This window comes from Panthera leo, chromosome A3 (genome assembly GCF_018350215.1).
Source record: "Panthera leo isolate Ple1 chromosome A3, P.leo_Ple1_pat1.1, whole genome shotgun sequence".
In the NCBI taxonomy this organism is placed as follows: Eukaryota; Metazoa; Chordata; class Mammalia; order Carnivora; family Felidae; genus Panthera; species Panthera leo.
This window is the reverse complement of record NC_056681.1, coordinates 69,926,210-69,940,083: the sequence shown is the minus strand read 5'-3', so window position 1 is coordinate 69,940,083 and position 13,874 is coordinate 69,926,210. Positions and strand designations below refer to the sequence as shown.

General features: G+C 37.6%; 1 protein-coding gene across 19 annotated transcripts in view; it reads left to right on the top strand.

Moving 5' to 3' along the window:
- Positions 1 to 296: 296 nt before the first annotated feature.
- The window catches only part of NRXN1 (neurexin 1), a 1,135,337-nt gene continuing 1,121,759 nt past the window's right edge, over positions 297 to 13,874 (top strand). For 18 of the 19 annotated variants that reach the window (XM_042932252.1, XM_042932251.1, XM_042932247.1 and 15 more), the window contains exon 1: positions 297 to 1,068. In XM_042932252.1, the coding sequence (XP_042788186.1) occupies positions 297 to 1,068 (772 nt within the window). Of the gene's footprint in view, positions 1,069 to 2,171; positions 2,221 to 13,874 lie in introns of all 19 variants that reach the window. The other variant, XM_042932234.1, reaches the window with a different exon arrangement.

Here is a 13,874-nt window from a genome sequence, read left to right as displayed (position 1 = left end):
CGTTTCCAGAACGTTGCTTCCAAAGTGTATCCTCCCTTTGGACTGGAAGATCTGCTGCTGCCCTGTACCACTGAGGTCTACGTTTTCCAGTTGGGAGGGGACTACAGGGAGAGAGGGAGGGGTTGCTGGAAGAAGAAGAAAAAAAAAAGAGGTAGATAAAGGAGGGCGCATCCCTCCCACTCCTGCCCATCCCCTTACCCTACTTGTTTCCAGACCCTTATTTCTACGTCACGGTGTCCAGGACCATTTTGACCCTGTCGGCCCCGGCACCCCCCCGCCGCACCCCAGCCCCGAGCATGGGGACGGCGCTTCTCCAGCGCGGGGGCTGCTTTCTCCTGTGCCTCTCGCTGCTGCTCCTGGGCTGCTGGGCAGAGCTGGGCAGCGGGCTCGAGTTCCCGGGCGCTGAGGGCCAGTGGACACGCTTCCCCAAGTGGAACGCCTGCTGCGAGAGCGAGATGAGCTTCCAGCTCAAGACTCGCAGCGCCCGCGGTCTCGTGCTCTACTTCGACGACGAGGGCTTCTGCGACTTCCTGGAGCTCATCCTGACGCGCGGCGGCCGCCTGCAGCTCAGCTTCTCCATCTTCTGCGCAGAGCCCGCCACGCTCCTGGCCGACACGCCGGTCAACGACGGCGCCTGGCACAACGTGCGTATCCGCCGCCAGTTCCGCAACACCACGCTCTTCATCGACCAGGTGGAGGCCAAGTGGGTGGAAGTCAAGTCGAAGCGCAGGGACATGACCGTGTTCAGCGGCCTCTTTGTCGGGGGGCTGCCCCCGGAACTGCGCGCTGCGGCGCTCAAGCTGACGCTGGCCTCGGTGCGGGAGCGAGAGCCCTTTAAAGGGTGGATCCGTGACGTGAGGGTCAACTCCTCCCAGGCCCTGCCAGTGGACAGCGGCGAGGTGAAGCTGGACGACGAGCCGCCCAACAGTGGCGGGGGGAGCCCTTGCGAGGCTGGCGAGGAGGGCGAGGGCGGGGTGTGCCTCAACGGAGGCGTGTGCTCGGTGGTTGACGACCAGGCGGTGTGCGACTGTTCGAGAACCGGCTTCCGCGGCAAGGACTGCAGCCAAGGTAAGGCCCGACGCCTGACCCACCGGGGGCCTCGGCCTGGGCAGGGCGCGGGGAGGCAGGGCGAGGCAGGCGGGGCCGGCTGGTGCATGGGGTCTTCCTTCTCTGGACAGTGTGTTGCAGCTAGTTTGCAAGGTGAAGACCTGTTTGTGGCCTCTCGGCCTTATCACCTCCCACAGCTCCTCCTTTGGCATCCTCTTAATGGTTTTTAAGCAGACCCATTTCCAGGTTCAGATTCCTCCTGGGAACCCTTTGTGCCAGCCCCACTTCCTTCCAAGTGGCAAGTACAAGGACCTCTCCTCTTCAGACTCCTCGGGTTGTTAGGCTGCTCCCCATCTTCAGAGGGCCATGGCCCACCTGAATGACCGCTGTGCTTTCCTCTACCACCTCTAAGTCTGTAATACGCAGATGTTCCCCATAAGATGCAGACAAGCATCTACAAGATTGGGCACACGTTTGGTGAAGAATGAAGTGCAGGGGTGGTTCAGTATGGTTGAAATCTCCACGTTTGTTATTCATGGTAAAGGACAGGGGGAACAGGATTCGTAGGGACTGCTTTGCCTTTTATAAGGAAAATGTAAAGTCCTGCTCCTGGTTGTGGAAAAATGGGGCAGTGGGAGGGGGCACATGTGAAAATTGTTTTGATTAGAAGGAGGAGGGTTCTTGGAATTAATGTGAATTTCTGCGGTTATGTCCATGTCCAACATTTGTCAGTTTAGGAAAAATTATGTGATTTCTCTGGTTTCTTGAAGTGGGAGACAGGTCAGCTAATATTTAGAAATGTTAGAGATTAAATAACGTATTTCTCAATTAGCAGATGCCTTGGGAAGATAAATAGCACAGAAATTTAGATGTTGTTGGACTGGGAGGCTTCTGTAGGCTAATAAAATAGGGAATGCATATGAAGGATTGCAAGAGATTTCCTGAGTATATTTAGCTAATGATATTTATCTGAGGCCAGGCTGTAATTTCTGTTGTTTTTAAGGATTGAAACAGTGCAGAGTTAAACACACACACACACACACACACACACACACGCACACACACACTCACACACAAAAACCATACTTGAGTTTTATTTTCTCCCTTTCATAAATAAAATTCAGTCATTAATGTGTGTCCAATGTTGCTACATGACAATGACCAAGGAAAAATATTTTATAAATACCGAAAAACCTATGAACAGAAAGTGACTGATATGCAAAAGATAAAACATGGATTTATTTGTGGCTGAGCAGGAGAGATGTCAGGGTTTAAAGTAGATAGCTAATGGGTCAAATCAAGACAGTCAACACATGGATAAATGACATGTATGACTGAAGTTGTTTTTAAAAAGATTACTAAATCTGATTTAGCTGTAAGGACAAAACCTTTATGTGTGGCTGTGTTTTACTGTATAATGTCCCCTGTTTTTTGTTTTTTGTTTTGTTTTTGTTTTTTGGGGTTTTTTTGCTGATACCAATAAGAGGATGTAGCCCTTGTAAATCTTATTAGACTTGGCAGTTCTCTCTCATTTGACTTTAAGAGAAATGAAGACTTGGTAAAATTTATGATAGGTTAAAGGGAGTACTTAGAAAGAAAAAAGCTGGTCATTAGAGAAAGAAGAGTTCTGTAGCCTTCATGGGTTTAAGGGGAAAAACATGTAAAGGGTTATTTTATTATTCTCTGCCTTCATGAAGGTTCCCCCCCGCCCCCATTATATTTTGGCTAAGTAATTGTAGAAGACTATGTATTCTATGGCCTATACTGCACTTCAGCTTGGCCAGTAAATTTCCATGGATTTAACACCAGGCTTTATAGTTAGGTTTTACCAAATAAAGCCTAATTTTATTTATTACAAAAATAAAACAGTACATGTTTTTCCTCTCCCAAATCTCATTTAATTGTAAATCTTGAATGAAATGGCTACATATGATGTTTTGCTTTATGATGATTTGAAGTTCCATACATCTGCACTGATTAATAGAAATAAATTTTGAAAAATGAACACTATTTTATGGGAATATTGCTCTAAGTATCCTAATGTCACTTTAAAATACAGAGCAGGCAGTTTAATGAAGGACACTTGAGATATAACTTCCTTCCTTAAATTAGGAAACAAATATGACACAATGACAGCTTGTTCTGTGTGGGAGGGTATTTTAAATTAAATTTTTTATTTTTTTGTGCATTTTAAATGTAGGGAACCAGGGATCATGCATAATCAGGAACACTTAAGAGTGGAGAAAGCATGGCAAAAGTAATATGTTGAAGAGAAGCAGAATTAGATGTTTCTGAAATGCATTTTATTTTGCCAATGGATAACTTTCCATAACAGGAAGAATTTAGAATTACCAAGATACATAATTGAACAGTCTAGTACCTGATGCATAAGTTAGTTCAATTCAGAAAAGAAAAATCCGTCAGGATGGTTCTGGAGCATTGATTCGTTTTGAAAATTTGATCTGGAAACAGAGTGCAAAGATCACCTCTAATCATGAAAGGAAAACAAAAGGCTGGATTCTTCTGATTATCACAGAAATGAGAGATGGAGTGATAAAGGCAGAGTTGATCAGCCCAGGAGGATTGGCTCCATTTTGTGTATTTTCTCTATTTCATGTGTGTCAAGTGACTATTAAATAATTAATTGAGAATGGATGCCTCTCTGAACACCAATCATGTATTGATGGCTAGGGATAGATGGTTTCTATTCAGATGAAGTATAAGCAAAACCCTGCCTCTAGCCAGTATTTACACTGATTGCCACATTCTTTTTAAAAACTAATTTAGAAGCAAATCCACATTCATTATAGAAAATTTAGGAAAAAAATTAACAGCCAACATTAAATAAGATTCAAATTACATCTAGTTCTGACTAAATTTCTCTATTAACTTAATATTTAGTATCATTTGGTTGACTTCATATTAAAAATACAGTAAGAACTACTAAAAAGACAATGATAATATTCTTTCTCTCCTTTTTTTTCTGGCCCAGAATGTGTTGCCACAACTTCTGTATCTATGGTTTTCTAGAATATTTTTATTTAATGAGCTCTGTTTCATCCTTACTCTACTTTATTCAGGCCTAGCAAGTTTTATATATTTATTTATGTAGCAATGGAAGGAGAACACAAGAAAGGTTATGTGTCATGACCAGGTTAGTGGCAGAGCCTGCTTAGGAGTACAGGCACTTGTATTCTAGAGCCTTGTATTCTCTTCTCTGCTCAATAAGATTTCCATTTTATTATGATTGATTTTTTTTTTAGGTTCAGGCATTATTCAGGAGGAATATATATATATATATATATATATATATATATATATATATATATATATATATAAATGGCTGATAGAACAGAACTAACTTATGCATCACTTATGTTCTTTGACCCTGAAAGTCAGCCTCAGAACTCAACTATCCAAGAATGTCATCTTTCTTGAATGATGGATGCTTATGGGGTACATAGCTTTTTCGGTGAACCGTACTCATCTAAGTGCCCCAGGACCATTATTATTTAATAAGTTTCTGCTTAAAAGGACTAATAGTTTCTTAGCAGCTTAAAAGAATTAGTGAATTCCATGGCTATCCAGCTTAAAAATGAGAATAAAAGGCTGATCAATGAGAAGTGAAGTTATCCTTTTTTTATGACTTTCAGGTTTCATGTATTTTAGGGTCATTTTTATTAAAAATTTCATACTAGACTGTGAGTGTCCCTTTTATTTACTTTCCCTATTTAAATGGTCATGAACACATACACCTTATGATGGCTATTTACTATAAATTACTAAACATGGCAGTGTGATAGATGTCATTTAATAAAGTCCCTTCTTTCTAAGACTTTACTAATGTTACCAGAGAGACAGCCATATTCACTCAGTCATTTCTACATTCATTTCTTTATTCAACAAATACTGATTGAAAGCTTTCTATGTGCCTGAGTAGTAGGCTCTGGGAATAATATGGTGAATAAACTCTCAGAAATAGCTCCTACGTTCCTAGATTTAGCACTCCAATGAGGAGACACAGTTATTAAAAAAAAAAAAAAAAAGTAAATGGAGACTTAAAATGGCAGTATGTATTTTGGAGGACAGGTACATGATATTCTGAGAACTTAAAATAGTGTGAACTCACCTATCAAAGAAGGTTTCCTTGAGGATTGATGTTTAAAATCTGAGAGATGAGAAGGGATTAGCCAGAGTAATAATACTAGGTACAAAAGCCTGCTATAGGAAGTGTTGTGGCATATTCAAACAACTTAGAGAATGCCCTTGAGGATGGAGCTTTTATAGAGAGGAGTGGAGCCAGGTCTTTCAGGGCCTTCTAGATCATATCAAGCAAGGATTTGAATCTTTATGGTAAAAGTGATGGAAAAACAATGGAAGGGGTTAGTGTGGAAGGTGGGCAGGAGGGTGCCATTATCAAATTTATATTTCAAAATGTCACTCTGGCTACAGTGTAGAGAACACATTGATAGGGGGCCAGGGAAAAAAGAGAAAACATTACTTTCTGTTTGTCAGTCCACAAAATTTCTTTAAGCACCCACTCTAAGCTGGAGACTGAACTAGGGGGACATGGGGAAAAACAAGGTTCTTTCTTTAAGGAACTTAGAATCTTTGTGAGTTTTGTTAAGCATAGAAATCTAAGGCCATTCATTGTTAAGAATTCTTGTTTCTATCTGCAAGAAGTATTTGAACACTTTCTGTGGATTATCATGAAGATAATATCCTCAGATAAACCCACCAAGTCTATAGACTTGGAGCGCATTGGCAATGTCATACTTTGTTGTACCCTCCAAGAACCTTGTTCAATATGCTTTTCTTGTGATGGTATATATCGGTTGATTAATTCTAGGCTTTCAATATTTCAACTGCTGCAATAAAGAAAAATATTACGTAGGTACTTAATTTTTTAATTCTAATTGAGAATTTTTATTATAATTAAGCAAGCCTTTAACACAAATGCATTTGTAAAAACTTGCACCCTCCATATAAACTAATACATTTATTCATCTCAATCCTATACTTAAATAGTGATGTTTACTATATTTACTCCAGTATATAGATATAGGTATTTAATGGACTTATCCTTTTATGATTTGTCTTTGAGGCTCTCCTATAAGTTAAAATTATTTATATGTATCTGCAAAGAAGCTAGATACTATATTTGAGCTTAAAAGCTCAAGTAAGATATTCTTGTAGTTATTGTAAACATATTTTATCATACATTTACATATATGCCAGTGAAATCATGTTCCAGCTTTGGATACCATTAAATGAAATGTGATAATAAATTTATAAAAAACAAAACAAAACAACTCCTGATTTACTACAGGAACGACTAACACTATATAATATTTATGCTATTGTTAGCTATATTGTGAGACTACCTGAAGCTACCGTGGTTCCTGAAAAGTCATTGACCACGTTTTATCTTCCTTTCTCAGTAAACATTTAGTGGCCACATTGCTTGCAGGGTTAACTCCTATAAATGATCATAGAAAATTAAGTCCCAGAGATATTTGGATTTTATTTTATTCTGGAGATAATAAAGCTACTGTTAGAAGTTTCTATGCAAACTGTACTTTCAAGAAGTGTATAAGTGATTATGACATAATTCAGAATAAATCATTTTTGTATTCTAAAAGTTTTGAGTTTGTTATGCAAAATAATATTATGCAAAACCTATATACTTTTTTCCCTTGTGTACTTATGTATAATTTTATGGCACAGTCCCTTTTCTATTAATCAAAACTTAGGAATTGGTAAATTTCTCGGTCTTTGCTAAATAATAAGTCTTAAATGTTCCAGTTAGGTTTTAGATACAAAAAGTCTTTTGGTTAGTTGTATCAGAGCTCTTCAAAAATTGCATGGCTTTTTTTTTCTCTTGTGCATGGATTCTATGTGTTTCTACTTGGATATGGGAATGGGTGTGGTGCTCTCTCATAATCTTTTCCTGCCATGTTATATACACAGTGTGTGTAAACAGAATGTGGCATGTCATCTGAAAAACTAAATTCTAACTAAATTCTAGATGTGGCATTGCCTCTAAATCACTGCTACAGATAGGGTAAGGTCACTGATGTTCTTTGTTTCAATTTTCAAGATTGTAAATTGAGAAACACAAAATCAGACAACTAATACATTTGAGCTTCTGCTAACCTATTTCAGGGTGTGAGTAGTTAATAGATATAAACTCCTGGAAAAATGTGAACATTTGAAAGAAATCTCTAACGGCAGCAGCATAGATGGCCCTAAAATTTTGTGAATGTTAGTAGTGAAATGTTAAACATGTTTCTGTAAATCTATGTTGGGGTCATTTTAAATGAAGTTTAGATCATTCATACTCAATAGTGTGTATAAGATGTGGTAGTTTTCTTATTACACACTGACATGTTAGTACAGACAAGCTGAGTAAAGAAGACAATGGTTCCTTTGTTCCTTCTGTGTAAAAATCTAAACAAATGAAATAAACAATTTAAGGCAGCAACTAAGTGGGTGTATATTATGATTCTATTTATATGAAATTCAAAACAGACACAATTAAACTCTGGTGATAGAGTTCAGAATTTGTGTTACCTTTCGGCAATATGGACTAAAAGATGGCACAGTGGAGCCTTTCACATGATCTGCTTGGTGTTTACATGGATATATATATTTGTAAAGATTCACTGAACTATACACTTAAGCTTTACATATATGAGGTATCTACACGTAAGAAACTTTATGTATGTTCTATCTCAATTTAAAAAATTTCTTTAACTTATGAAAAGAATGATGCTAAATGAATACACACAATGTGTACATATTCATACCCTAAATACATGTAAGAATGTACTTAGGAAGGTTTTCTCAATGGAAATCCATATTTTAGAATGGTAGGCAAAAGGTTCAAATATTTGTAACATAAATCCAAAGAACATTCTGGAAAGCAAGTGTATATACATCTCAATACATTTAAGGGTAATGTGAGTATTCTGTTTTAAACCTCGGTACACCCTTTAACTTGTTTCCAATTTCTTGTACCTTTATAATAGAAACACATACGTAAAACAATAAACCATTCCTATTTTATATTTGCAAAAGTTAAGCAAAAGTTAAGCAAAAGTCCTACCAACATATTCAAGCAATCTCAGTTTTCCATTTAGGACAGCTCAACTACTGGAATTTTAAGTAATTGGATGATGAGTATGTTGTAAGGGTTCAATAAATATTTGAATGAGTGTTTGGATGTTGGAAAAAACATTTCCAGTCTAATCATAACTCATATAATTAATCTAAATCTACAAATATACATTATTTCTTCCCCCAAAATATTAGGCATCAAATTTTTTCAAAAGGTGTACTAGATGTCCCTCCTTTCTTGGTGCCATAAGCACCTCTTGGGTTTGAATACAATTTGAAATTATTGTAACTACTATTTCATGTTTACTGAGTGAAAAGCTTCGTACAGTGTGCTTTGTCCATCTTAACCTTATTTATTACTACAACATCCTACTTGATAGGTTTTATAAAATTCCCATTTTATAGAGGAGAAAATTGTGGATTGGCGAAGCTACCTTGCCAAAATCCCATACCTTAATGACAGAGCTGAAATTTGAATCCGGGTGTGTCCACTACCCCAGCAGGCAACTCTCTCCATTATATGACATAACCTGTGTGTTTCACTTAACAGACAGCTAATGGCCACTGGGAATTTGTTTATGAGTTGTCAGCTTGCTGCTGATATGAATGCCTGACTTGTAATAAAGCTTTCAGAATTGGAGATCATGGCAGACCCTTAAATTTAGTGCCATTTCCTAATATCATGATAATAAAGAAACAAAATAGCTTGTCAGAATTCATCACACTCTGTTTCTATAACACTTGCTTATTTTCTGCTTTTGTTGACCTTCTATTAATATTATGCTTAATGGGTTGATTCTACTTTAATGTAGCTACAAATAAAGCCTCTGTATATTGAACCTAAAGAACTAAATTAATCTGAAGAAGTACATTTAACTATTTTTTAAAAATTTTTTTAAAGTTTATTCATTTTTGAGAGATGGATAGAGACAGAGTATGAGTGTGGGAGGGGCAGACAGAGAGGGAGACACAGAATCTGAAGCAGGCTCCAGTCTCTGAGCTGTCAGCACAGAACCTGACGCAGAGCTTGAACTCACAAGCCGGGAGTTAGATCATGACCTGAGCTGAAGTCGGACACCTAACCAACTGAGCCACCCCGACACTCCATGAAGTGCATTTAATTCTTAATATTTTGAATGAAAATACTTAGGTTTCACAAAACAGGCAACACAAAATTTATATCCATCTCAGAATCTGGGAGATAACATTATTGAAATTATAAAAATTCATGGTGATTTAGCATAAATAGAAAGATCTGTCCCCATCACAAAGGTAGCCACTTGGAGTTGTTGAGTTAGAACATGGTTCTACTGAAGCTATAGATGATGATACACTGGGCACTTAATTGAAATTATATAATGAGAGTGTAGTATCTCTTTTTGGATAAGTAAGTTTGACTTCCCAACACATCGCCTAAAATTGAGTTCAGGAACAGTTCTTAGAGTTAGAAAGATGTATTCCCTATGCTATTTCTGGTATATATGAGAAACTATTATTGGAAGGAAGTAGGAGGAGAACAAGTCTGACCTGGCAAGCCAAAGTGCTGACCTGGACTCTTGTCTGGTAACTTGCGCTCAAAACTGTCTGGACTGTAATTAGAAATACACTGACGCCACATTGTAGAACCGAGTGCTACTTCAATAGCACTTTCTTAGATTGGTTCCCAGGAGGGATCTGGTGGTCCAAAAGTTAAAGGAAGAACTGCCAAGAGGAACAGTTGCTTCACAAGTGCCCTAACATGAGGAGGGGCTTTCTATATTTAATTATAGACATAATGAATTCTGTGTGGATGACATTCCACAACAGAAACAACATTGATCACAGTGTAGAAGCTGCTATTGGTGGTGACCTAACAATACCGGGCCTTTTATGTGGAACCAGCTAAGCTTACGTGTTAGTCAGACATTGCTAGATTCAGCAGAATGAACTTCCCCAGTCCAACAGAGGCAAGGAAATTAAAGACTCATGTTTTTCTTCTAAGTAATGATGTCTCCCTATAATTAAGCGTGCCTGGACTCTCCTTAGGGAAATAGCTGGCATGGTAGCAAATAACTATAGCTGCCGTATGGAAGATACTACTTCTCAGCTTAAACCATTTATCTGAATGCAACGTTGATTTATTTCAGCAAATAATGGGATTATTTATTAAAAATTATTACATATGATACTTAAGGTACTAAATGTTTAATTTATACAATTGAAAACTTAAATATAGAAAGGGGTACATTATATTTCATGACCCAAATGCACAAGTAAATGTTTAACAGGATACATTTATGAACCCGTATTTTAAAAATTGCATCAACTTCCTGTGACATAAAGTATTGATTTTTAAATAAAAATTTTTTAAATAATGAAACATGTATTTTTGAGAAATAAATGTGTATGTGTGTATGTAGATAAACACAGAAAGATATAAAAATATGACATAAATAAGAACATTATATAATGTAAGCAGAAGAGGATATTTTTAAGTCTTAGAAATCCTGTTAAGGGGTGCCTGGGTGACTCAGTTGGGGTTAAGCATCCAACTTCGGCTCAGGTCATGATCTCACAGTTTGTGAGTTTGAGCCCCACATCAGGCTCTGTGCTGACAGCTCATAGCCTGGAGCCTGCTTTGGATTCTGTGTCTCCCTCTCTCTCTGCCCCTCCCCTGTTCATGCTCTGTTCTCTCTGCCTCTCAATAAATAAACGTTAAAAAAAAGAAAAATATACATACATACATATATATATATATGTATGTATGTATGTATGTATATACGTATGCATATATATGTATATATATATATATACACACACACATATATATACACATATAAATCATGTTAAAATAAATTTTTACAAATATATATTTGTTAAACATGTCATAAAAATAAAATGTCTTTATGATTTAAAGTAGTCTATGTAATATATATTTTTTTCTACACAAGACCTTAGGAACTTGAAAATTCTATGCTTATAGTAAGACAAATGACTTTCTGTGATCAGGTATGGGATTAGAGATTTTGAAGTTTGTGCAAAATAGCATTTTCATATTATTGATTGACAGCATCTCAACTATGCCTGGGGGTTGTATGAAAATCTAACTGTAGTAAATCTTGCTCTCAGATTTCTCTGACAGTTACCAAGATTAATTTGCTTTGATGGAACTTTAGCTATTATTATTAAATAATAATATTTATTTATAGGAATGAGCCACAATATGTTCAAACACATGGAGAACAATAAACTAATATTAATAATGACTTCTTTAAAACTTCAATCCGTAAGAAAAATAGAGGGTTAAACTTATTTAATGAGCTCCTAATGAGTTCAGAATAAGCCAAGACCACCACAGGGATATTTTGAAACAGCCACTTTTAAAATCAAAAATATCTCTCAAATCTCTTTTACCAGAGTAGTTGGAGAATCTATAAGAATTTTTCTTAATATTTAAATGAGTCATGTACAAGTTTCAGAACATGCCCTCTTGGTCACTTTCTATCATTACATGAAAATTTTGGGATTCATACATCATTAATTTTCCTTCCTGTGGCCCCTTAAACTTTTGCTTAGATATGAATGGTAGAGTTAAAATAATATGGCTTTTCTATTTCGATCACAACTTATATATTTTTTGGCTACAAAAAGCATTTGAAGTTGTTTTTCATTGTTACTAGTTTTTGTTTTTCTTTTCACTTGAATTTCATCCATTGTTTACTCTTTTCTCTACACTGATTTCCTTCATAAAGCACAGGCAGAGGTAGAGCTTCAGAATTAGGGTAATTCTTCATCTGGGAATGGCACTCCTCTATGGCTGTTAGCTGAGAACTGTGCACTCTCCCAGAAGTCATTAGAAATAAAGAATGATGGGCACCTCTCCTTCCCATAGACCTAAGATGTTATCCATCCTGGACAAAGTCCTTGTTTGTATGACACAGAAAATGCTGTGTTTTATCCTAAATAGAGGCAATAAAGATTTGGATTGGGGCCAAATATATAATCCTGGAGTGTCATCTGCCCACAAGGGATAGAGGATGGAAGGATGATGAGGCCTCAGGGAAGCTGCTGAGCTTGGGATGTGTAATAATTGAGAAAATGAGACCTGAGACTGAAAGAGGAACAGAGATAGGAGAAAAGAAGATGAGTGGGGGGAAAGTAAGTGTTGGAGAAGGCTGGGAGAGAGAGACAGAGAACGAACAGGATTTGAAACAATCAGAACCCTGAGAACTGATGAATTAAAATAAGAAAAATCACATCCAGTTAGTGAAGGAGGGGACTAGAACATGAATTTTTTGACTTCTATCCCTGAGATTGAGCTGGAGAGCTAGGAGGAAGAAAAAGACAAGGACAAATTCATTATTGTCTAACAATTAGTCGCATAAAATATAATCATTCTTTAGCTCTGGGTTCTGGCAGTATGTCATTGGACTTTGTCCTACTGACTAGCAATAGTAGCAACAGCAATAGCAAAATCTTGCATTACTCCTACCCTGTGCCAGACACTGTTTTGAGCTCTTTACACATACTAATTCATTTAATCCTCCCACAACCCTATAAAGTAGGTGCTATTTGCCCCAATTCACAACTGAGAAAACTGAGGCACAGAGAGAATTTTAAAATTATTCAGTTTAGGGACACCTGGGTGGCTCAGTCTTTTGAGCGTCTTAGTCTTGATATGGGTTCAGGTTGTGATCTTACGGTTTGTGAGATTGGGCCCCACATCTGGCTCTGTGCTGACAGTGAGAAGCATGCTTGGGATTCTCTCTCCCTCTCTTCTCTCTCCTTCTCTGCCCCTCTCCTGCTCTCTCTCTCTCTCACTAAAAAAATAAATAAACATTAAACAAAATTACTCTGTTCACACTCTAAGAAATTGCAGAGGTGGCATTCATATCAAGGCCATGTGACCTCCTGAGGCCATGCCCTGAACTTGTAATTCCTTCTTTTTTTAAATAATAACTGAATGTATATCCTCCGCACAAATGAGAATCTTCCTTGTGTTTAAATGATGCCTGTATAAACTAATGCAATTTCATTTTCTCTCCCTCTCAGTATTCCATGTAAGTGTTTAATAACTTTTCCTGGGCAGAATTTCTTTTTTAAATTTAATGAAAATCTTTCTCTGCTGACATAAATTAATTTCTTCTTGTTAGGTCCTCAGTGGAAATAAAATCCATGTAGTCAATATCCCCTTGAATTATCTTTATCTGCTTAAGAGAAAGAGTGCTGTCTTCACTGAGCTAAAAGTGTTTTAGATCCCTCTCCTGTGAAACTGATCTGACATTCAGCCTCCTTGTTCTAATAGCTACTTGCTTTATTTATTTTACTTGCTATCACCTCGACTCACTAATGTGCTCCCCAGGGTTAGTTCCCCAAACCTGTGACAGTCCTCTTCCATTCATCACAGCAGCTGTATTGCTATACTTTCAGTGACTCCCTAACCTTTCCTCTTGCTTCTGACTTGCTAATTTCCCATTATCTTGGAAATGGTATGGGCAGAGGCTTTTAAAGTCCTTAGTAGGTGGTTGTTACTTGGCAGTTAAAAAAAAAAATGTCTGTTGCTAGTGTCTGTACATCAGGCAGTCTAGAATTGTGTAAAGGGAAGTGTCTTGATAGCATTGCATTTGTAAGCAGGAAAAGTAGGCCAGAAAAATATGAGCTGACAAACAGAAAAAAGAACTTGGACTAAGCTGGCAGTGGGAGTCTGGTCCACAGAGGACTAAACAATG